At 45.6% G+C, this 25,432-nt stretch overlaps 1 protein-coding gene across 1 annotated transcript in view; it reads right to left on the bottom strand.

The window, feature by feature from the left end:
* Nucleotides 1-25,432, bottom strand: part of Baalc (BAALC binder of MAP3K1 and KLF4) — a 44,838-nt gene that overhangs the window by 3,750 nt on the left and 15,656 nt on the right. Inside the window, exon 2 of the mRNA XM_051202603.1 lies at nt 8,786-8,949. Coding sequence (XP_051058560.1) covers nt 8,786-8,949 — 164 coding nt within the window. The remainder of the gene's footprint in view (nt 1-8,785; nt 8,950-25,432) is intronic.

The following is a 25,432-nucleotide window of genomic DNA, read 5'->3' as shown; positions in this document are numbered from 1 at the left end:
CACAGTCCGTGAAATGCACATACAGAACACATGTCACAATCTGTAGAATGCACACGCAGAACACACACCCCAGTCTGTAGAGCAGGGTTCTATAGACTTCTACATGGGTTGCACAGCACAGTCTATAGAACAAACACATGGCAGACACACACCACAGACCTCACCACCTGGACCTTACTTAGCACAGGCTTTGCCACCAATTGGGGTCTCACACTGTGTTGAGTTAGCTTGAGTCTCAGTCCTTTACCTGAGAGAAAAAGCAAACAATGTCTGCCTCCCAGATATTTGCGAATCATTGTGTTGCTTACAATAAGGGGACCAACTTTTTGGTTTGCCCATGAGTGACTCATTTTAAAATTGGAAGTTTTACAGTCTAGAACCCTCCTTAGGCCCTAGCAGTGGTACCTATTGTCTTTAAGTCCCCATGAAAAATTACACCAATTGTTATTTTACTCACTCTGCTGAAACTGATGACTATGGCAGCAGCTACAAAGTAGCAAAGGTAATTCTAAAAGAGATGGGCTTGTAGATAATAGACAGCCTGGGGTTTTGATTCCAATAAGGAATGTAGGAAGTTGCCAGCTATAGATAAATCCATTTTCAAATAATTACTGCATTAAATTTAGAAAACCAATTAGAATGGACCCCTTTTCTCCCACTTCCAACTTACATTATCTATTTACTCTTTCCTTTGTTTGTGTGTGGTCATGGGTGGGAACCCATAGGACGTGTGGACCGCTCGCGGAATCTGGCCCTCTCCTTCTGCCATGTAGGCTCTGGGTATGGAAAGTCAGATGAGGCTTGAGAGCAAGTGCCTTCCCCACTGAAGCCACCTCCCCAGCCCAGGAAAAGACATTTTCTTGCAATTGTATACCTGTGAGGATAATCCAGGTAGGTAACTACTGCAATTTAATTACAACTTGGAAGCTTTGGATTCTGTTTTGTCTTGAATGTGAAATGTCCTCCCCCACCTACCAGGCTCCCCATCTGATAATGTTGTTTTGGGATGTTCTTGAACTTTTAGAAGGGGCAGCCTCTTGGGAGGAGGTGTGTTGGGGGGGGGGGGATGAGATTGTCCTGCCTCCTGGCTGCCACCTGGTGCTTCCAGCATTCACCATCATCATGAATCACATCCCACAAACTGTGAGCTAACATAATCCCTTCAAACTCTCAGCCCAAGCCCTTCCTTTCCTGAGTTGCTTTTGTCGGATATCCTGTAACAGCAATGAGGAAAGTAATTAGTACAAATTCAAAGCCCAAATGAGAGGAAAGGGAAAACTATAATGTCAGACCTCTTCAATTTTCTCTTCTTAGATAAGGCTATGGAGATATACAGAATAATTAACGCCCTTTGTCCCTTAGGACCCCCCCCCAAAAAAAAAAATAGGGTTTCTCTGTATAGCTTTGGAGTCTGTCCTGGAACTAGCTCTTGTAGATCAAGCTGGTCTCGACCTCACAGAGATCCGCCTGCCTCTGCCTTTCAATCACATTGATAAGGCAACAGAGATATACAGAATACTTAAAGCCCTTTGTCCCTTAGGATTGCTTTGTAGGAATAGGTTTACCCACTCTGATGTGGTTTTCAGCCAGCCAAACCTTTCCCATTTGTATCCACCTGCCCCCCCCCCAATGACAGGGATAAATAAGTGCCTGTATTGCAATTACCAGCTTTAAAAAAAAAAAAAAAAAAATCTCATACTCTGCTGATGAGAGAAAACTACTTGGCACCCTTTTCTTTCACAGCTACCTGCTAATTCAATCCTCCCTTCACGTCTAATGTTTCTGTCCTGTGAGCCCTGTCACATCACTCTCATTAACGGCCACCTCCTGTTTCCCACCCATACTGGCAGCTTTTTTTATTCTTGTCTCCTTTTCATTTCTGTAGGTCTGGTGAGTCATAGCCCCTTGACACGGCCTCTTTAATTAAGAGTCATTTGCTACCTGCCATTCTCAAGGGGAGACAGATAGACTGTGATAACTTCTTGGCAGCCTCCGACCCAGATGGACTTGTCTCTCTTGAGGTTCAGATGTCGACGATCCAGCTCAACCCGTGGCGGGTAAGGACAGGTTGGATTGCGGCAAGATTTTCTCAGCCTCTTCTTCACTTCACCCCAAAGGGAAATAGAGATGTTCTTGGCTTAGCTGGGACTCAACAAATACACCCATGTCTAACTAACACTGGCTGTAAAATGCCTGTGTCTAACAACACCAGCTTTACAAAGAGTTTCATAGTTTTTTGAAGGTGACAAAGAAAATCAAGGCTGACTGAAACTGTGGTTGGCTAGATACTGTTTTTTCCTCCCCCCCCCTCCCCGTCTTAGTGGTTTTGGTTATAAACACAATGCATGAGCTGGGTATGATAACGCACCCCTATGACTCAGCAGGAGGATCAGAAATTAAGTTCAGCTCCCACTTCATAGGGAATTTGAGGCCAATCTTGACTGCAATAGACCTTCTCCAAAGGGAAAGAAAGAAAAAGCAAAAAATAGGATGTGTGTAGTGTGTGGCACATTCTTCTAATTCCAGCACTTGGGAGGCAGAGGCAGGTGGATCATTATCAGCCTGGTTTATATAGTGAGACCCTATCTTAAAATATACATATACGTAAGTTTTTGATGAGCCAAGCTTGGTCATGTACACTATAATATTAGCACCTGTGAAGATGGGGGACAATAGTTAAGAGTTCAAATCTAGCCTAGGCTATAGAGAAAGCAGGAACTACATAGCAAGGTTATGTTTCAAAAGACAAAACAAAGGCTAAAGAGTAGAGCAGCTCCCTGGTAACACACTCTGGTCTTCAGTGCCTTTCCCATAGGTGAGCACACATTTTCATGGAATATCCAGGAATTTCTAAGCATATATCATCAGAGGGCTCTAATATTCCCTCTCTCAGTAATCTTTATTTCCTGTCTCACCTTTAACCACAGTTTGAACTGTACACTCCTCCGTTTATTTTTCTACTTCTTAATCAGATTACAACTTCTAGAAGCTAGAGTCCTAGGCAGTTTTGTTCACTATGGGATCTAGTGCCTGTTACATAGTTGACATCTAACAAATGACTTGAAAAACAGACTTGTGCAGATAGACTTTCAGAAAGAAAAGGAAAGGGTACACATGCCTGTAAGCCTAGCATCTGGAGAGATGGATGCTGGAGGGTCAGGAGTTCAAGGTTATTCAAGGCCATTCTGTACTACATAAGATTGTGTCTCCAAAAACAGAATGAAGTGGCTGGGGGTGGGGGTGGGGGGTGATGAGGGGGAATAGAAAGTTGGAGAGAGAGCTCCCAGACACAGAACCTGTTAGTCCTGCCTAAATGCCCTAAACTTCCCACTGGCTTTCAATTCTGTAAATCATTGACTGTGCTTCATATCACCTCTGCAACATCACACATTAAGGCATGTGAAGTCCTTCGGGCTGCTGAGGACAATGTCCTGTAGGTGCTAATCCAAAATAAAGACAATGGCTCCAGGCCCCACATCCTGATGAATGCTGATGAAGTCCACATTAGCCCCGCCAACATTGTGATTTGGGTAATGGAAGGAAAGGCCATGGGCTCGGGAGGCCAACAAACAGACGTTCAGCTCACTGTGTCCTGTTGGATGGACACTCCGTTTGTGGGCCTCTATTTCCCCTGGTGGGGAAGGACACTTAACCTTGCAGAGTTATGGGGGTTAAAAACAGTGCCATGATCGTGTCTGGCACATTGCAAGCCAGGCATGTTAGTTTTCCCTTCCTCGTCAGAGGATTAAATAGCAGGGCCTTGAAGGCCGTAAGGCCTTAGACTTCTTTTCTGTCAGATCCCCACTAGAGGAAGGCAGACACTCAGAGACCTCTAGTTTTAGAGCACTAATGAGGGGTTAATCAGGGGACATTCCATCTTAGCCGCTCCAGCAGAGGCCAGCTGGTAGCTTGCCACAGCAGTCAGACCTGTTGTGACTGTGACCTAACCTACTGGGCTTCCTGTGTCAGAAGGACTTGTTGCCTTTCCCCATGAGCCTCAGGGAGGTGAAAACAAGGGAGGGTGACATTGCCAGAGGGGAGGGAGGGAGGAGGGGGGAGCCCCACGTTGACTCTGGGTGAGCAGCTAGACGACTCTCATTCAAGCAGCATGCCCTCATCAGCACCTACTAAACACATTAAACCTGAAGTAGGCTGCAACGTCAAGGGGAGAATGTAATGAATAAGGAGGGCTGTGGCCTGAGCACCTTCCAACTGGACTGGTTTGGCTGCAGGGTCAATTCTGTATAGAGAATTGCTGCTGCAACAGATCCCTCCCCTTTTCCCAGGCGTGGGCTGCTGACAGCACAGGGCAGCCTTCACTCTGGTCCCATCTGTTCCCTCCCTCCCTTCAGCTTCTTGCTCCCCCCCCCCCCCAGAGAGAGAGAGAGACTCCTTTGCTCTTCCTTGACACGCTTCCTGTGTGCAGTTGTCGGGGAGAAATTCCTCACCGACCCTTGACCCTTCCCTTTGAACTCTGAGGCTTCACCCATGCGTCCTACTCTGGGCCACACATTGCCAACCATTGTTGGCCAGACACTAGGGGTGGGAACTTCTGCAGGAAGTCCCTTAGCTGAGAATTAATCCAGACAAAGGGTAATTCCTTTAGTGTCTGGTCACTTTGCCAACAACAATAAGACAACTGGGGGGTGTGCAGCTTTGGAGACAAGAAAGCCTCGTGGGCAAACCAGCCACAGGCTCAGGGATTCACTCGCTGACAGCTGCATTCACACAGCATTTCTACCCCATCTAATGCCCGAGGGGTTTTCGTTTTGTTTTACTTAGATTTACCTATGTTTCGTTTCATGTGCATGAGAGTTTTGCCTCTATGTATGTATGCATGTATGTATGTTTGCCCCTGCAGAGGTCAGAAGACGGCGACAGATTCCGTGGAGTTGGAGGGGAAGGGAGTGGGGAGTAGGCATGGTTGGGGGTGGGTGGGGTGCTCTGTAAGCACCCTAGCCAATCAAGCATGTGGTTCCACTCAACACAACTCAGTAGCCAGTGTGAGTTCAAACTTGGAGAGTCTGACCCCAAGTAGTTTATTTAAGCACAGCACAATTCATGATAATTAACTCAATCCCGTGTGCACAACAAAGCCTAGAATATGACCACATGGAAACTCTTTGTAAAACACATGTGATATCCTCTATTTAAAAAAATGGGTTCTGTAGATTGGCTGAGAAGAGCAAGCTTGGGGAGGATCCAGTGTGGTCTTGGCCACACAGATAGTGCAAAGGTGGCTAGGCTATCAGCCATGCCCACTCCCAACCTTCTGGGCAGAAAATGCATCTCTCCATTTGAAGAGACAACCCAGTGTGGTTAACATCCCTGGTTCTCCCAGTACTTAACTATAAGCATGAGGACCCCTGTGCCTCTCCCATGGTGGTGAGTCGCCATGTAGGTGCTGGGAACTGAATCTGGGTTCCCTGCAAGTGTAACCAGTGCTTTTACCTGTTAAGCCTTCTCTCCAGCCCAGCTGAGAGTTTTATTTTAGTGTGTACATGTGTGTGTGTGTTTGTGTGTGTGGAGTACCTGTGGAGATCAGGTGGTAACTTCCAGAAGCTCCTGGTGTCAAACTCATGCTTGGTGGTAAGCACCATTACCTGCTGAGCTGGCCTGAAGAAAGTTTTGCCTGTTTGACTTTTTAAAGGAGGAGATGAGAGAGAAACCTGAGGAAAATGGCACACCGGGGTGCAGAGAATATGTTTGAAGGCAGCCCAGAGTTTCTGGGTGGAGCATAGGTGGGGAGCTGGGTGTGGTGATATAGTATTCATGATTTAATAAAGCTTGCCTGAAGGATCAAAATGCAAAGCCAGCCACATGAGTTAGCCATAGAAGCGGGGCAGTGGTGGCACACACCTCTAATCCCAGGACTCAGGAGACAGAGGTAGATGGATCTCTGTGCGTCCAAAGCCACCCAAGGCTACATGAGAGTGGTCCGTCTAAAAGAGAAACAGAGTTCACGCCTTTAATCGAAGCTCTAGAGAAGTATATAAAAGACAGGAGCCTGGTGTCTCAGGCTGCATTCTGAGATTTAGTCTCCAGCCACAATGAGGAGAGGCGGCAGTCTGAGGCGTGGTGGAGAGCTCTGGAGACAGGATCACCTCTTAAGGGCTGAGGTAGATTTAAGAGCTAGTGGCAGGCTACTTTGCTTTTCTGATCTTCAGCTTGAACCCCCAATATCAGTCTCTGTGTTTTTATTTTTCATGTTACAGCTGGGTGAAGGAGAACAAGCCAACAACTTGCCATTTGTTGTGAGGTCAATCAATATGGCCCCACACAATCAAGGCAAGCATGGTGCATAAAGAGCTCCCTGCAGAGACAGCCAGTACCAATTTGTGAAAGATCTTTGTCAGCGCAATCATTCTGCCAGTTAACACGTAACGATACTGGTCAGAAAGCAGGGACCAGATAGAACTGAAGAGAGAGATACTGTCTGTTTGATGGGCTCCAAACACAAGATGCTGCTGCTCCCCATCATTATGCCCCATTGCCCTTCAGAAGTGAATTTGAGCTTTGGAGGGAGCATCTGTGCTAATGGAGAAGTCACTGCCCCACTGGTGACTTTCCCAGTCCCCCAGAACACAGTCAAGTCTACAACAATGTCATTCATCTTACTATCTGACTCTTACTGTCCCAGTAACCCTGCCTTCCCCCCTCCCTGGGTTCTTGGCACTTAGACGGTGCCTCGTATCTGAACAGCACTCAAAAGGACTTTAAGAGTGCTCGTAGCAACTAATGAGGAAACTCTCAAGGCCTAGCAAGGACTGCCTTTAACCCACATGTTTTTCTGGTAAATCTGAACCAGAAAACTGCAAGGGGTGTGTGCATGAGGCTGCTCACTTTTCCGAGAATACCTCCTGGAGAAGAGCCATCATCCAGGTGATGGTGCCCAGGGGAAATGCAGCAAAATGCTAACACTGTGGCTTACATCCCAGGAAATCCAACACAAGCTGAAAATGTGTGTAGCCTTTCTAATGTCCCAAACACATCAGCAAGATGCGGTTCACTGGGGGCTACCTGCCGGGTCCCTGGTGCTTTCCAGGCCACCCAGAAGCTGTCACTCACCTCACTGTGGCTGCTCACTCAGGAAGAGGTTCAAATTTGAAGTTAGATTTGTGATAGTTGAAGTGTTTCCTCACCGCTATAAAAACATAGCTCAGGATAACTTTGAACTTTTGATTTTCCCGTCTCCATCTTCTGAGTCCTCTGATTATATGGGGAATGAGTCCAAGGGTTTTTGGGTTTTTTTTTCTGCTAGGAAAAAACTCTGCTACCTGAGCTACATTCCTACCCCCTGAATTATGATGCTCTGATCCAACCGTTAGGTGTAAAGTTATAATGCCCATCTCCATCACATATATAGCAGTGGATAGTAACACATGGAGAGTAAGGGACAGTGACACATGGAGAGTAGAGGATAATGACATATGGATAGTAGTGGGCAGTGACACATGGATAGTCATCCACACCATACGGCACATACCTTGGTTTGTGAACCTAGTAGGCCTATGTAAGTGCAAAAACACAACTTTGAAGCAATGGGTGATGAGGGAAGAAGGTAGAACAGGGAAAACAAGCCGTGCAGGCCATTCCCGGGTAAATCCACCACCTCACTACTATAATCGTTCTGGCTGTAAGAGTGGATTCTAGAGTACGGAGAGGAAGATAGGCAGCATATACCCGAGCCTTCACTAGAAATCTCACCGACCTCGTGAGCCCTGTGGAGCCCAAACTGCCTTGGGATACATCAGTGATGGCTGATTCTTCTACAGGCAAAGTAGACAATGCAAGACTCTAGGAAAACACTGTTACCTTATGGCTAAACCCCCCTCCCCCCAGTCAGCAATAGGGTTCCATTAGCATTCCACTTATCGAGGCCATTGTGTTGAGCACCAAGCTATCCTGCTCCGCCCCCTTGCCACTGCTATGCGCATGTCAACTGACAAGAGCAGGTCTATCTTTTGTTCCATTGGGTATTATTTCATTTCCACTGTATTGTTTAAGGAACCCGAGGTTCTGAGAGATTGATTCAGGCAACTCTGCTCAGTCAGTGAACTTCAGAGATGAAATTTGCAACAAGCTTCCTGATCAAAGCCTCTGAAGGCAGATGACCACTTGAGCAAGAATTCCATCACTGGGTCGGAGGCTGTGCCCTCAGGGAGTCGGTGCCAGAGCTGGGAGGGGTGGGGGCCAGCATGTTCTGAAGCAGACAGTGAGTGGTGGACTTTGGGGAGCATGAGAAAATGGGACAGGGAGGACGAGGAAGAGACACAGCCCCAGGCTGTGCAGAGCTTCTGTTCCAGGTGGCAGCCTCTCCATGGAGGAGCCAGGCACAGCAGGAGGAGCACCCCCCCCAACCAATAGCTCTCCAGAAGGAAAGGGTCAGAGGACCACAGCCAGGTCCAGGACCACAGCTGGCCTCCTTTCCAACAGCAAGATGCTATGGTAGTTCCAAGAATCACCCTCGGGGGCCCAGCTGTTTGGAGGGTGTGAAGTAAAGTGCCATTTGTTTCTTACCCCAGGCTTCACTACCTAAGACCAGGAGATCCACAGACTACACTATATGGAAGCAAACACATACATCCTCCAGAGGGCTGATGTGAAGGACACATGTCTGTAAGTTAACTAAAACCCAGTACCCCACAGGAAATGATTAAAGTGAGGTTGGCAGTAATTCTAAATGGAGGGGTGGAAAATCTCCATCCCCAAGGCTGGTAGTCCTGACTTAAAGTGAACTTCACCCGTTTCCAATCCCCACTGGATTCTGTGGCTGTGACCCTACCTCTGTGGCCCAAAGGCCATTCTGTTTCTGGGTCAGAGAGCCGGAGAGGCTCTGGGAGTTAGGACACTGTGTCCCACAGTTCATCTTCTTCTCTGGGTTGGCGATTCCACCTGGGGCTGCAGATCGGAGCCCTCCATTAGAAGACAGTCCATCTTCCAGCACACCTGGGGAGGCAAGGAGAGGGTGGCACCAGAGGCTTGCAAACAGCAGGTATTATAAACAGTCCCAAGATGGTGGAGACAGGGGCAGCCAAAAGGTCTCACCGAATTCTACCATGCAGAGCTATCTTTTCCTGTAAGGATATGTGTGTTTTTATGTAAAGATGAGATTTTTTCAAAGTCATTTTGTAGCTTGGCCTTTTTACTTAACACATTGATGACAACTTTTCCTTAGCATTAAACATTCGGCCATAGTTGTATAGAAAAGTCATCATTTAACCAATCCCCTGTAACTAGATATTTGGTCCCACATTCTAGTAATAAATGTACTGGAATAATACTTCGTTTGATTAATAATTTTATTCTTAGTTGTTCTCTTGGGATAAATTCCTAGGACTAAGGTCATGCACTTGAAGGTTACACTATTTTTTCCCATCTCCATCAGTAGGACTGAGCAAGTACGCCCCATAACAAATGCCAAGAAACACGGAACTTTAAATAAAGAGCCTCACAGAGGAGGACAAGGGGGGAATTCATGAAGCATAAAAGGGGATCTGCCAAGAGCAAGAGCGGCCAGCCAGGTGCCGCAGGAGTTATGGGTGAGGGGGTAGTCAGAGAGGGCTTCCAGTCTCCTCCAGCAGCCTAGGCTAGATAGCCATCAGGGGCCTGGCTCTCAGCAGAATGCTGCACTCAGGGGCATTGAGTTTCACTTTTAAGACTCAAACTCAAAGAGAAATAACTAAGAATTTCAAGATGGCAGCCACTGAGCTTTGGCTACAAGCCAGGGCCTGGCGGAGCCCAGAGGGTCCTGTGTACCATATGGTTGCACCACACAGAGATGTCTACTGTAACTGAGAAGTTACAGTAGCTGGGTTTGTTTACACAGGATATACTTTGGGATAGTGAAGGAGAGATATTGTTGTTTGTGTGGTTCTGTATTTACCAATTTTGGCATGTTTTTGAACTAAGAAATATAAGTTAAACCCACACAATAGGAGCACTGGGTTTGTTGCTGACCTTTTGAGGTAACCCCTTGACTGCCCTGGAAAGATTACACCTGGCAATGGTCAGTGGGCTGTGTTGTAATTTTTAAAAGCTGCACTCGGGAGAGAAAGACGTCATGTGACAGAGCTTGGGTGGTAGGTTTTTTGTTTGTTTGTTTTTGTTTTGTTTTGTTTTTATTGGGGGGAAAGCAAATGGGGCAGGGCCCTCTTAAAAGGGAACATAGTGAATGTGCTCTTAGTGGCTAAAGCTGAGAGTGTATCCTATCAGAACCCCAAGGACAGGCCAGTACAGATACCTGAATACTAACAGGCTGACCTTGTTTTAGCTTGTCTTCAGAATTTCTCAGATGATATATCAAGCTCAGTAGGCCAGTCGTCAAGCACTTAGCTGGGTGTGTGACTCATAAGTCAAGAATGTAACCAACATGGCTAATGAGAGGGGCTCCAGGAAGGGACAGATGGTGCTGGGCCATAAATAATATGCACACTGTCTGCACCAGACATTGTGAGAGCCTTTGTGTACAATGTCCCATTTAATCCTCACAGTAGCCCGTGAACTAGAAATCATTACTCTCACTCAGTAAGTGAAGCGATCCCTGTATTGTGCTCTGTGCCAGGCCCCATCTGTGTATCTACTGCTTACCACTGCCCCCCTACATCAGCCTGGGGGGGAGATGCCCCACTTTTAAAGGAGCAGAAATTAAAGTTGAATTCTAGATCTGTGCTTTTCTGGCACTTGGAATACAAGCAAGTACTTCCTCCTAGGAAAACTCCCAAGTAGGCAGTTCTGGATTTGGGAGTGTAGGAGACCCACCAGTGGTATCTTCAAATGCCAATCCTAGGATATGCTGCCCAGACTTCTGATTCAGTAGACTCTCAGGATTTCTGAAAGTGCCCCCTAGTTCCTGAGGCATGAGGTTTTAGAGCCTTTAAAGGCTGTAGATGTAGCTATGTACCCACCTACCTGTCTATATCTGACAGATTGTTCTTGTTGGTCTTAAGGGTTATGGGCAAAATCTATTCTTTTTCTCCCAATGAATTATAAAGCAGTATAATAAAGTAAGATAAAGTTGCTAGCTCCCTCAAATGTGTATGCCCCTAGAGTACCTCTTCTTAACATCTTCCACAAAATTTCCATCTTTTGGAAGATGTGCTGACGCTTGATAAACTGTCCCCAGTGGCTCCTTGCCAAAGCTTCTGGCTATCTTAGAAATGAAGCTGGGTAGGAGGGCAGGATGGAAAGATTTAAATGGTATCTGGCAGCCCCATGTGGAAGGAGCTTGCCCTGTAACCGCAGCACCTGCCTCCTCCTGGCCAAGGTGATCAAAAAGTCTGTCCAAAGTCATGAAGAAGTGACTGTAAGAATTTTCCCTCAATGACAGAGATCAAAGTGTAGGACATTGGCAATGGATGTGTAGGGAATCTCTGATATCACATCGGATGGATCCCTGGCTCATCAAGCTCTGTCTAGGCTCAGATCCAGAATACATGCCCCATGGTAATTTTGTCTCAATTGAAGTATAAATTAAGTTATCACTACTCAACCACTTACTGCAAGTTTGTCTTCTAATTTTCAGAATGAACTAGAATAGGATGGTATCTGTCTGCCATTTCTTTAGTCTGATGAAAAACTGTAGATTGTACAAGATGTATAATATGATATGTGTCCTTTTGCATAGGCATTATTAGATATCCTAACAAACTATTCAGCAACCCTTGCATCCATGGGCAATTGATGTTGGACAAGGATGCCAAAAAATTCAAAAGGGGAACATAGTTTCTCAACAGATATGTTAGGGATCCACCACCTCACAGCCTACACAAAGGTTAAATCACAAGGAACCAAAGATCAAAAAGTAAAATCTAAAACTGTTAAATAATTTTTTAAAATAGAAATGTCAAATATTTTGATATCAAGTTAGGCAATAATCCCTTAGAAATAATCCCAAAGCACATACATAAACAATGAAATCCATAATTGGACATCATCAAATGTGTAGGTAACCATGAAAATGAAATGGTAATCCACAAGATACAAAAGAACTTTTGAAAATTATACCCCTGCTAAATCAAGCTCTCAAAATTCAATAATGAAAAAAGATAAAAGACTCAACTGAACTTTGAGTGAAGGATCTGAATAGACACCTACACAAAGAAGATATGCAAATGGTCAAGAATATCCGAAACCGTAAAAGGTACCACTTTGCACCAAGAAGTCTATGACTGGGGGGAAATGGAGAATAAGCATTGGTGCAGATGTAGAGGACTGGGAAACCACTGCACTACTTCTGTGACAGGTGTGTTGCCTTGGTCAGGCTTTCAAAAACGTAGACACAGTGTCTCCATGGTCCAGCAATGCCACACCTAACAGAAATGAAAACAGCCACAGAAAAACTTTCACACAAATGTTTGTAGCGGTTAATCTTGACTGCCCATTTGACAGGGTTTAGAGTCACTATAAGCAAACCTCTGAGCACATCTTATGAGGCCTTATCTATCTAGATTAGCTTAGGGAAAGCGGAAAGACTCAACTATAATGTGGGTTGAACCATTCTATGGATCCTGAGATCCCAAACTAATTAAAAAGGAGACCTTTAGCCAAGTGTGTGCTTTTATCACTCTGCTGTCTGGATGTAGATGCAATGTGCCCAGCTGTCCCATGCTCCTGCTGGCATGTCTCTTACCTCAGTGGGCTGCATCCTGGAACTATAAGCCAAAACAAAGACCTCCTCTCTTCCTTCATTATTTTGGTCAGGTATACTGTCTCAGCAATGAGACAAATAACCCACATAATGCTTGTGGCAGCACCACTCCTAATAACTGAAAAGAAGAAATAGACAAACATCCCACCAGCTGGTGGGTGGATGAATATTATTTGGAAGTACAATGAAGTACTGATATACTCTATATACCAACCAAGCTTGAAAACATTGTGCTAGCTGAAAAGCCAATTACGGAAGGTAGCTTATGATTACACCTTATAAAATATTCAGAAACAGGCAATTTTAGAGACAGAAAGGTAGCTTAGTGGTTGCCAAGGGCATGGGTATTGCAGGAGATGAAAAATGACTCTTAATGGGCATGGTATTTTTCCCCCAGGTAATGCAAATGTTCTAAAGTCGGTGGTGCAGGTGGTTAAACAACCAAATTACAGTTAAAGAGAACGGGTATTAAAAGGGGAGAAACCTGTGAGCAAGACATTTCAGAATGTTTTATTGACTGAAGAGAAGAGGCACATCTGGACATGAACAGCAACAGCTGGAGGGAAGGGGGTTCGGGGGAGACTGACTTCTGAACTGGTTTAGTTCCTAAGGGCATGGGTCCTGACTGCAGTGCCTAGAACATCTGTTCCGGGGGACTGTCAACAGCCTGTCACATCTACCTTTAGCCACCAAGCTTCCTTCCCAATGCCCTCAGCCACAGGCAAGGGGAATGCTTACAGAGAGCAGAGACTGGATCCGAGGACTGTGGCCACAGCAACTGTCTGCAGTTGCTTGTGGAGGTGAGGTCTGGATTCTTCCCCCTAGAAGGAAGGACACCCAGCAGGCAACACACAGGCTATGGAGCTGAGTGGCAGCCCTAAGGGACAGTGAACGGATGCTGGCTTTACTAACTCCTGTGCTTACAGATAGGTGCACTGCCCAGTGTCTTCACGGCGTCTTTCCTAACATGTCCTTTATACAAGAACATCAGCCACATTAGACTAATGCCCATTCAGATTGTCTTTCAAGGGCTCTGTCTCCAAATACAATTGTTTGGAGGAAGGGTTGAAGCGTCACTATAAATATGTTTTTTAAGATTTATTGTTGCCTGATGGTGGTGGTGCACAGCTTTTAATCCCAGTGCTCAGGAGGCAGAGGCAGGCAGGTCTCTGTGAATTTGAGGCCAGTTGGTCTACAAACTGAGTTCCAAGCAAGCCAGAGCTACACTGAGAAATCCTGTGTGTGTGGGGGGGGGTATTGTTTATTATTGTTGTATGTATATGAATGTTTTGTCTGATATATTTCTGTGGAGAACTTGTGCCTGGTGGTCTGGTAGACTGCAGGGGACACCAATTCCCTGGGTCTGGAGTTGCATGAGGTTGTGAGCCACCATGTGGCTGCTGGGACCTGAAACAGGACCTCTGCAAGATCAGCAAGAGCTCTTCAACAGCGTGCTGCCTCTTCAGCCCCCAGTACGAGCATCTTAAGGAGACTCACTTCAGCCCATAAAACCTTGCAGTTCCTTTTATAAAATAATGTTTATTTGCCTTAACTTAAAAAAATAGATGTTTCATGTAGGAAACTGGACTATGCTGATAATAAAGTGAAAATTGCCTACAAACCTGCCAGTCAGGGATAACTATCAGTATATATTTTGCCTGTCTGTCCCCTATCTGTTTTCAATGTACACACACACACACACACAACACACACACACACACACACACTACACAGTTTTTAACAAGTAGACAACGAGGCTGATCCATTTTGTGCTCTTCCCTGTAAACATTTCTACCCAGGTTCATCCATCCATCCCTTACTTCATCCTCAGGTTAGATAACTTGTTTCTTCTGTTCTTTGTCTTCCGACCAGCCAGTGACTTTCAGAGCATTACTTGGCGCCTTCCCTGTTCCCGTGCTCTTTAGGTACCAGTTCCATGGTTCACCGGTGCTACAGATGCTCAGCTAAGTCCGCCCCCAGCCTCCTTTCTTTCCTTCCTGCCTCCCCACCCTGCTCCTATACCAGAGAAGACGCAGGGAGGTGGGTGGCAGGGGTTGACTTCTTGTAGGAGAGAGAAGTGGATGATCTGGAAGTGTGTTGACAATGACATCTGAGAAGAAGGGTTGAGGCACCCATGTGTCATTCTGGATCCCATTTCCTTAGGTTACGGTGTCCCCCACCCACAATCCCGAACACCTCCTTAACAGCATCCTTAGCATGGCAGCAAGTGCTGGGTGTGAAAAGTGGCCCTCAGGGTCACACTTCCTGTCACAGTGGGTGACTTGCCTCAGCTGAGGTTCTGCAGGTCACAATCCTGTTTCTGCTGGAATACAGGGCTTGTTCTTATCTCTGAATCTTGTCTTACGTCTGTACGGGTTCATGGCCTGACCTCTTAGGGCAAAGTTAACAGATGTAGCTGTCCCTAAAGCTTTGCTGTTGTGATAATTGTCACTTGGAAACCTTCCCCAAAGTTGTACTGGCCTTAAATGTGTAAGAAGAATAAACCATGGGGTCAGACTCTGGAAGTTCTTGACCCAGCAGTGCCTGCTAAAGTGACAGCTACCTCACTTGGATGTTTCCCTGCCTTGCTTGCAGGAATCCCAACACCTCCTGACAGGGCCAGGCTTCCGTTCCACTCACCACAGCCTGTGTGTGATGGACAGGTGTGTTGGATAATGATGCCCTCTGGTGAGGTGTGGAGGGTCTGACCTTCAAATGTCTGGTTCTAGGTTAAAATTCTGGCAGGGTTAACTTCGTATGTCTGAAGAAAAGGATCCCCCAACCTCCCAAACACTCATCTCTTTTCCCTAATGACTGAAATTTCTAGCACAGGTGCTATGGGTTGTCCAAAAATGACATTGAAACTTTGGCAGTCATTGTCATGAGGATTCCACCCTACGTAAGGCCTGTTTCCCTCTTCCACCTTGTGAGGATATGGTATTCAACCTCCCTCTGCCCTTCTGTTCCTTCTGCTGTGTGAGGACAGCCAGCTGGTAGTAGCATGCCCCAGGAACATGCCTCTGGTAAACAACCAGTGTTTTGATCTTGGCTTTGGCCTCCAGAACTGTGAGAATTTCTGTTCTTTATAAACGTCCCAGTCTCATGGCTTCTGTTACAACACAAACAGAAAGCAGGGAATGGTATCTTTTACAGCACCATTGGCATTACGGAATCAAAATGTCAACTTGCAGAGCAAGAATGTGGAAACTTGGCTCCGCCTCTCTCTGCCTCTCTGTTTCTCTCAAAGGCAGAGGGCTCTTTAGGATGAACCCAGAGCTTGCATGTGAGTTCAAGGGAGAGAGCCAACATGACCCTGTCAAACCACATTCTTCTGTGTCAGAGATCAAACAGAAGCTTCTTACAGCCTCTCCTCTAAAGGTGAAGAAGGATTTCTGTCTGCTGCAATGAACTCAGACATGATTTTGGATTGGAAAACCTGGGTAACTGGTGGAAAGGAAATTAAAGAGAAGACAGACATGCAAAGGACACATCCAGTTGGATTTAGGTGGGGAAGGAATGGAAATGCAGAAGAATGGGAGGGGAAAAAAACAACGTTTGCAGCGAATCTCTGCCTGATTGGTAAGAATCTAAGAGTCAGAGGACTTCAAAGAGATTTTACTGCTCTGTTGGTAAAGTGTTCAGTCTGTAAATCCAGGGTCTGAGTACTATTCCCAGTGCCCATGCTGGGGTGAGGTGTGGGAGGAGGGATAGGTGTGGTAGCACAATTTATAATCATCCCAGCACTGGGGAGACAGACAAGAGGGTCCCGGGGCTGGGTGGCCAGCCAGTCTAGCAAACTCATCATATTAAAGTTCAGTGAAGAGAGGTCCTGTCTCAAAAGCTAAGGTGGAGAGGGATTGAAAAAGACACTCAGTGACCTCTGGCACCCACAGCTCTCCACACACATGCACTAAACACGGACACATCCCTTTATGATACTTTTCTTATGGGGGCCAGAGCAGAGTTTGAGTTCCCTGCCCGCATCTCTGACTCTGTCTCGTTCTTCTAGGGATCCTAAGACTTTGCTTAAATTCACGCTCCCTGAGTGAGCGCTGTTGCTGATGGACTCACTGGGTAGCAAGGCATGCCCTAAGTGCTCACTGCCTTGGAGCCAGTCCTAGCTCTGCACGCTTGACAGCTGCGGCCCTTTCAGAGCCGATCACAGCCACCATGGTTTTGTCTCTCCAGTGTCAAACTCTGCTGTGGCAATAAACCAGAACCCCAGTGGCCCAGAGAAACCCAAAGAAAGAGTCAGCCAGTAGAGACTCCAAACCCAGGTCTGTGTAACTCCAAAGACATCTTGTTCTGTCTCCTGTCTTAGTCACGGCCCTACTACTTAACATCGCTAAGCCCCTATTCCCTCAGATAGACAATGAGAATCATGATATCTACATCAAAGATTGCTGATCAAAGGCAAGAGAGTAGAGGAGCTGGCACACGGTGTGGATTAATTTCAAAGCTCCCCACCTCCAGGCACAAGGACAACTTACAAATGTTTGACTTCAGATCCTTTCTTGAGAGCAGAAGGGAACACACGGAGTAGGTGGGAGAAATGGGTAGGGACAAGACGATATCATCAACAATTAGCTTTGCCAAGGAAACAACTGTACCTCTCATCTGGTCGGTCCCTCCAAGTGGACGTACATCCAGAGCTTAAAAGGCCCCAAGGGACCAAAGCAATTGGGAGGTTAAAGGCAGAAATAAAGAAGCAAGATGTCCAGTTGGCAGGCAGACTGCTGTTCTGTCAGAGTCCGAGCCCTCCTGGTGAGAAGAAGGCTGCAGTATGACTCCTGAGGCAGGGGTGTGGGATAGATCATTTGAGGTTTCGCTAGTTCCTGCATCTCTGTCATGCTGAAGAAAAATGAACAGTGCCTGAGAAAAATCTACACAGAAAGCAGGACATTCCGTTCTGAGCCTCTCCAGGGTGCCAGGCTCTGCCCTAAGGACCAGGGAAGAGGGTTTAAAGCAAAGTGTGATGTGTGGGATTGGGGGACCACAGAGGTATTAGGTGCTAGCAAGGGGCATCTCAGAGAAACCAGCAACCACAAGACCAGCCAAGGAAACACTGTTGGCTGGCCCAGCTCTTGGTGGCCATATGGCCCTTGTGAAGAAGTATGGGTGCTATCCTATGGGCAATGGCACCCCCAAACAGCACAGAGGGCCCAGATGCCAGCCTGCAGGCAGGCATCCTGGATGGCTGCCCTACTCTTTGCTGCTAGTCCTAGCTGGTGGAAGGTATTTCTGTGGCATTATCTTCCTTGCCATTTAGTTTTATTTTGAATTGAGCTTCTATTGCCCTCAGTGGGATGCATCGTAAAAGCAATCTTACCACCCAGCACCACTGGGAAAAACAACATGGGAAATACCCTCCCTCCCATGGAGGTCTAGTCATTCTGTCAACCCCCCAACAAGTAATGGGATTGTTTTCATTTTGTTAGACTTTTACATCCAAGGATTGTCAGCAGTCATGGAGCCCTTTTCCTGGTTTTCTGTGTTATCCCTGATCTTTTTTTTTTTTTTTTTTTTTTTTTAATGTTTTCCAATTTAAAGTTCTTAATTTGGAGATCCTAACCATTTCTCTTGGTTGAGGTTCTACCTTCTGACCTGTTTACTCCTCTGGACTTGCCAGAATGAAGCCACACCGTTAGAATGGAATCGGAGGAAGGCTAAGAAGCCTTGTTGGAACCTGAGTCCTCGTAGCTCACTGAGTTTGAAGGAATGAAGTACAGAGGAATCCTCTACAAGGATCTGAACATGACCATGCATCTGCACCATTCAGCTTACTATACCTGATAAGCACGTTTATCATCATAGGGTTTCACACAGCCCCTTACCGGCTAGATACACACCATGCTTATGAATCACCCTTGCATTTTATATATTTCCAATAATCATTCCAAATGCATTCATGCAGGCTTTCTCCTGCTCCTTGCCCATACATGCATTTCACAAGGTGAGTGGAGAAAGTGAACTAACTGGCATTCCTGTAGAAGATTCCCAGAGCCTTGGCTAGAGAAGCCTCTTCATGCATGGCAGGTCATGTCATGTAGGACCAGGGCTCAGCGTGGAATTTGCTTTACACTCAGATCCCCAGCTGCTCGATGACACTTCTGTTTGTCATCAGCAAAGACACAAGTGGCTTTTATTTCCAGAACACATTGGTATAGTTTGTTGTTACTTTGATTTATTTGGGTGGTAGGTCTGTTGTTTCTCTGTTGTTATTGTTTGGTCTGTGCCAGAGGGGTTTCCCAAACAGCCAAGTTGGAACATGTGCATTCATTATTTGCTATGAAATCTTCACCCTAATGGAGGAGGCTCGAGGAATGGATTCAGCATGACTCCAGCCCCTTTCCCAAGTGTAGTATTTTCAGTGCCTGGGGTTTGAATGTTCCCTGAAGGCTCCCTAGACCCCGAAGATATCATTTCCCCTGTCTGGATTGTGTCTGGATGGAAGCTACTGTGTTCTCCAGGGTTAACCATGTTCTTATGAGGATGGGGTCTTTCTTCCTTCTCTGTGTGGTGGGATTTAGAGGTGTTTTCTCCAGGATCTTTCATTCCCTGAGCAGAAGGCAAGGTTGAGGGCAAAGCCACATTTACATCCCATGGCTCTCGGTCTATGCTGGCACCACTGCTGTTAATGACTTAGATTGCAGCTCAAGGCTATCAAGGCTTAAATTGAGCAACACTGACTCTAACCCTTTTTAATTTTTGGAGAGCTGAAATCGCTGAGATCTAGTTAATTTTGAAACATGGGATCAGTGAATGCAGCTAATTTAGCCTTAAATCTGAAGGTTAAATCACGGCCGGAGTGTTCACTGTTGACATTGCTATGGATTTAGAAAGCTGTTCAAGCCATCCTGGTCACTTAACCTTCTTCACATCTGCAAAGTTGCCATTGTTGTGTCCATTTTACAGGGAAAATGGCCCAGAAGATGGAGAAATATGCTTCAGTTGAGTAGAGGTCACCACGGAATCCTGGTGACCTTTGACTGTTTCCCCAGAGCAAGAGATGTTTGCTTGGGTCATTCCATCCAATTATAATTTATAATTTATTAGTTTGTTAAAAGATCAATTTGCCAAAAACTGGTCAAATGCTCCCCTTACTGGGGGAAGTTAGAAGTCTTGAAATCCAAATGGTGGGATAGGCTGAGGGTCAATGATCAATACCCAAAGTACTATCAGATAATTATTTTCAACTTGATCTTTAAACGTTTGCTGGAACTGAACTATACACTGCCCCGTGGAGAAGCAGAAGCGAACACGGGCAGTAGCTGGGGTAGGAGCAGGAAGAAGAGAGCAAAGGCCCAAAGAGGGAGTCAGGACACCGGATGGGGACTGAAGGAAAGTGCAGCTACCTGTGGTGATATGTTGTTTATGAATTAGTAAAGCCACTGCAGATGTCACACTACTTAGCTATAGAAACTAGGTGGTGGTAGTACACGCCTTTAATCCCACAACTTGGGAGGTAGAGGCAGATGGATCTCTGTTAGTTCAAGGCTGCTCTGAGAACACAAAATATAACCAGTCCTAAAGAGAAACAGCTCACACAAAGATGGTCTCAGAACTTGGGATCATACACCTTTAGTCCCAAGATGTATGAGAGGTATTTAAGACAGGAACAGGGTCTCAGAGCTGGCATTATTCTCCAGCCACGCTGAGGAGAGGCAGGAGACTGAGGGCTGTGAGAGCTTGTGGAGATAGGATCAACTCTTTCAGTCTGCAGAAGAGGTAAGAGCTTGGGTGCTTTGCTTCTCCTATATCTTCAGTGGCTTTAATACATCATAAACAATATATCTTCACAGCCACCCACACTGAAAAGATACTAGACTTTAAGGAGGGCAGGGGAATGCTAACTATCCCAACTTAACAATTGTATGCTATATACATGTATAGATGTTTTACACTGTAACTCATGAATATGTACAACTACAATGCTAATTTAAAAATAAAAAAAACCAGATGTGGCGACAGACATCTTTGATCATGGCACTTAAGAGGTATAGGCAAGCAGATCACTGAGAGTTCAAGATCAACCTGGTCTACAGAACAAGTTCAAAGGCTTTTTAAAAGTAAAAGCATTTTTAAAAGTAAAAACAAAAATTCCTTTAAGAAGAAACCTAGAAGTAAATAGCTTTGTACTGTTGGCTACATAGCAAAAGTTTGAAGGTCTAATTATAAATTTTTGAAAACACAGACTAACAATGCCAAGGATATGGTAGCAGAAAGAAAACTTTGGGGGAACCCTTTGGGAATCCAGATGCAGTCAGTCAGTGGCTAATTTATGTTTGGAGAATTGGCCTTCTGACTGACAGAAATCCAGTTTTCTGGGTACTTCACCAATAGCAAACACTGATGGCGCTCTCCTTGGCTGGGTCTTCTACTTTAACAGAAGGGGTACACAGAGGTACCAGAGCGGGAAGTCTGCTGGGCAGACCTTCCTCACTGTTGTTCTTGTCCAGGGCTCTGTGGAGCCAGCTTTTATGAACATCTAAGATCCATCACAACCCACAGCGTCCCAATGTGATTGAGTATGTCTGAGATCCATTACAGCTCACAGCATCCCTTGTGGTCCAACTCTCCTCTCTCACCATCCATGCCCCTCCCCCATCATAATGCTCCCAGCTCAATGGCTACCCTAATATCTGGTTCTGCTTTTGCCACAAGAGCCTGGATATACCAGAGATCTGTCTACCTCTGCCTCCTGGGTGTGAGGACTAAAGGTGTGTGCCACCATGCACACCCAGAGTCTACTTAGATTTAAAGTGTCCCTTGATGGAAGCTCAGTCACTCTGGGCACTGTAGGCTAGAAACCCATTTCAGATGACCCAGTAAGTATGCTTCGTTCTAAAAAAAAATTATTGCCAGGCTTTTAAAGAAGCATGGGGGAACTTATTGATGGCTAATGTGCTCACTGGATTTGAACATATTCAACAACCCAGAGATATATCCAAGTAAATGTAAGCATTCTGGAGAGTTTTTCAAAATAAAATAAAATAAAACCAGCCCTTTCTAGACAGCAAGAAAAGATCTTCTAGGCTACAGGAAGATCCCTGTCTCCCAACTCCAATGTGCTCACCCCAGGAGAAGCCCCACTCCTCAACAGGGAATTTTCCTTCTCATCCACGTATCCCTACTTTATACTCTGACAGAAAGAAAACATTCTAGGAGGACTTAAAAGGGGAGCCTAGCTCGCTCCTGCTCTTTGCCAAAGGTGAACATTTAACTTCAGTACCCTACACACACACATGCACACACACACACACACACACACACACACACACACACACACACTGAGAAAGGGAGCTGGTACAGGTGAGCTAATCCTAAAGAAATGTGCTCCTCCAGGTTAAGTCCTTTGTTCCTGACCCAGGACTTGCCATGCCTCCCCAGAGCAACAGTGACAGGTCAATATGGAGAGAAACTTGAAGATTCCCCATTTCATCAAGGTTACTCTCACTTGTAACCACCCCGGGCCATTAAAGGCAAGGCAGCTGCTCTACCTTGCTAGCTGGGACACACCTTGACAGCCTGAGCAGCTCTGTCACAACCTAACTGCCCTTGGGCTGTAGTGCTATAAGGAGCCCAAACCAGCCTGTGCCAAACGCCCATATGGAGAGGCGCCAGCACGCTGTGGCACCTGGGGGCAGTACTCCAGCAAGTTAATTCACCAAACGACCTGAATGATGCTCTGCTATTCAAAATGCCCCAGTCACCCCCAGAAGGAGAACATTTGCAACCAGTAAACACAGGCAGAAGTACAAGCCTGAAAATAAGGACCCGCTTCATGCGGGGGGTGGGGGGGGACAATTTGCCCATCGTCATATGAAAAGACAGCAACCTCACTCCAGGAATGAGTGACTGGGCTACAATTTCCCATCTGTTCAAATGACAAAAATTCCCAAGTATGAAGATCCAGTGTTCTGTTGGAAGGCTGTGGGGTGATAGGAAGGCATTCTCATATGATGGGGGTGTCCTTCTGTATAAATGTCTCTCTTACTGGTTGATGAATAAAACACAGGAAGATAGGCAGGGCTAGGAGATGAGGAGAATTCTAGGAAAGGTAGGTGGAGGGAGACAACATGGATGACATATAGAGCCCGGAAGACAGGACGCGACAGGCATTCTGTTAAGATAAGGCCATGTAAAAATACAAAGATTAGTAGTTATGGGTTAATAACTAAGAAAGAATTAGCCCTAGCTACTGGCCAACACTTTAATAGTTAATAGAAGCCTTTGGGTATTTATTTGGAGCTGAAGGGTGGTGGGACCAGTCGGTACAAGAAAAACCTGTAGCAACACTCATACTCGAAACAGTGCAAGCTCTATGGAGAGAAATGTCTTGCCCTCTCCTGGCCCCTGTGGGCATTACACTCATGTGGCATATGCCACCCCATCCCAACGCACATATACACATAAATAAAATTGATTAAAATAATAAATAAAAATTCAAAGAGTCTTTATCCCTTAACATTATGATGAAATTACAGGACTCCTGGAATTTGCTCCCAAAGCATCCAACTGGTGAAGGAAAATAGAAGCAGAGAGGAGGCCACATTTGTCTCATTGTTCATGCTGAGTGATGGGCCTGTAGCCATCCACCAGGCCCTTCTCCAAATCCACATGGCCAGATACAATATGCATGTTCATGAAATACATGCATATAGTTTAGACTTTTGTAACTTTTAAAAATGTGCTTCAAATGCTGTATAAAAATGCATTAAGGGGTTCAGGATTACTTTGAAAATTTGCTTTTCAGAAAATGTGCTGTTCAGTTGAAATTGAACATCTCTGGAGAGAGGGGGGGTGATGTATACATGTTTGTCACCTTCTCAAATAACTTTTTGTTACATTTCCTAGAGCTTTGCGGCTTTAGCTTTGAAACTTTGGGATTTGGGAAACCCAGAATAGCCTGTGTCTGGATTTTTAATATATATTCGAAACAGAAAAACATCGGTCTAAGGAGCGCTGGTATACAGGGGACCTCCAGTGAACCCATTCAGCATCTTCTATTTAGATGATGTCTTCTGTAGAACATTCTCGGGCTACTTCCTGAAGCCTTACATAACAGCTGGCAAACCCCCCTACCAGTTCTGCAAAGGAACACCTGATTCACATGGTAACAGCAGAACAGAACCCCATTCATCAGCCACCCAGGCTCCGGACCAACCAGACGTGAAGAGACTGTCTAAAGATGATCCTGCGGCCATCACGGATTTAGGCGAAGTGAGCACAGCTCAGAGGGACATGGGGACGGTTGTCTCCACACCAAGAAGAAGCAACACTCCACAGTGCAGGTCACAGCCACTCCCCTTGGCTCCCAGACAACAATGACCTGAACGGAAGGAGCAGGAAGGCACACCATTCCCAAGAGGGAGAACTTGTAAAGCAGGAAGGCGATAAAATTAATCTGTGGGTGCTGCCTCCCCTTTCCCCACCACTGTGGGTGATGTCCCAAGTCCAGAGCATAACATGAATAATAATCTCCAATAAACATTCTTTAACGTCCCGATGTTATCAGAAGTTATTTAGCAACCTTTAGAAGTTTAGAAACTTCCTTCCATCACATATGTTGGAGCATGTATTAATCCCAGTACTTGGGAGGCAGAAGCAAGTGAATTCCCGTGAGTTTGGAGGCCAGCCTTGTCTACATAGAGAGTTCCAGACCAGAACTACATATAGAGACAATTTCTCAAAAAAAAAAAAAAAAAAAAAAACTTCCTTCCAAGTGAGGAGTAAATTGTTTATCCCTTTGACGCCTTAGTCTTGTGTAGCACTGCATGTTTGGCACTTGCAAAGGTATCTAGAAGTGTCTTTAAAGGTTGGGACTGGTAACAGCAGAGCCCACCCCCTTATCTATGTCTATACCAATTCAGCCTTGTAGGCTCTGAAATCTAATAACGCCAAAGGTCTACCTAGAGCAAGAGTCGACACCAGATTGGGACTGGTGGGATGGCTCAGTAGATATGGAAGCCTGATGACTGAATTCAAAAAATTGTCAAATCCTCTGACAAACACGTAAACAGATGTTGAATAAATGACAGTTAACTTAAGAATTAAGTTAGGGCTGGAAGGTGGCTCAAGCATTAAGTATATTTGCTGCTCTATCTTGAGGATCAGGGCTTGGACTGTTTGCAAACATTGTAACTCTGGAACCATGGGATCCAATACTCTCTTCTGGCCTCTGCAAGGCATTTGCACACATGAACATGTACTCATGCATACTCAGATACAGGAGGCAGGGCAGAGGAGAGAGGAGAAACACGCGAATATATATTCACACACACACAGATACAAGGGGAAGAGGGAAGGGAAGAGGAGACAATTTTCAAAAAGTAACATTTTAAAATTAAGAACAAAAGTGGGGGGGTGTGAAAAGATGGCTCAGTGGTTAAGATCACTGGCTGCTCTTCCAGAGGTCCCAGGTTTAATTCCCAACACACATGGCAACTCACAACTGTCTGTAACTCCAAGATCTGACACCCTCACACAGACAGATGTGCCGGCAAAACACCAATGCACATAAAATAAAAAATAATTTTTTTTTAAAGAACAAAAGTAGGCATTGGAACGCAGACAGGCTTGTTCCTGAGTTGTCTGTGTCTGATCTGGGCATTGACAACTGAGAAGCTGAGGAACCTCAAAAAAAAGTCTAGAATATTTCCTCTCTCCCTTTACAGACATGTGTTGACCTTGACTTATAGCCTCCAGTCTCCACGAGTTCATGGCCAGCTGTATCAGATGGATAGGATGCTTGTGACTGAGATGTGGGGACAGGAACAGAAG

This window comes from Phodopus roborovskii, unplaced genomic scaffold (genome assembly GCF_943737965.1).
Source record: "Phodopus roborovskii unplaced genomic scaffold, PHOROB, whole genome shotgun sequence".
In the NCBI taxonomy this organism is placed as follows: Eukaryota; Metazoa; Chordata; class Mammalia; order Rodentia; family Cricetidae; genus Phodopus; species Phodopus roborovskii.
Note: the sequence above shows the minus strand (reverse complement) of the source record. Positions and strands in the feature narration are given on the sequence as shown.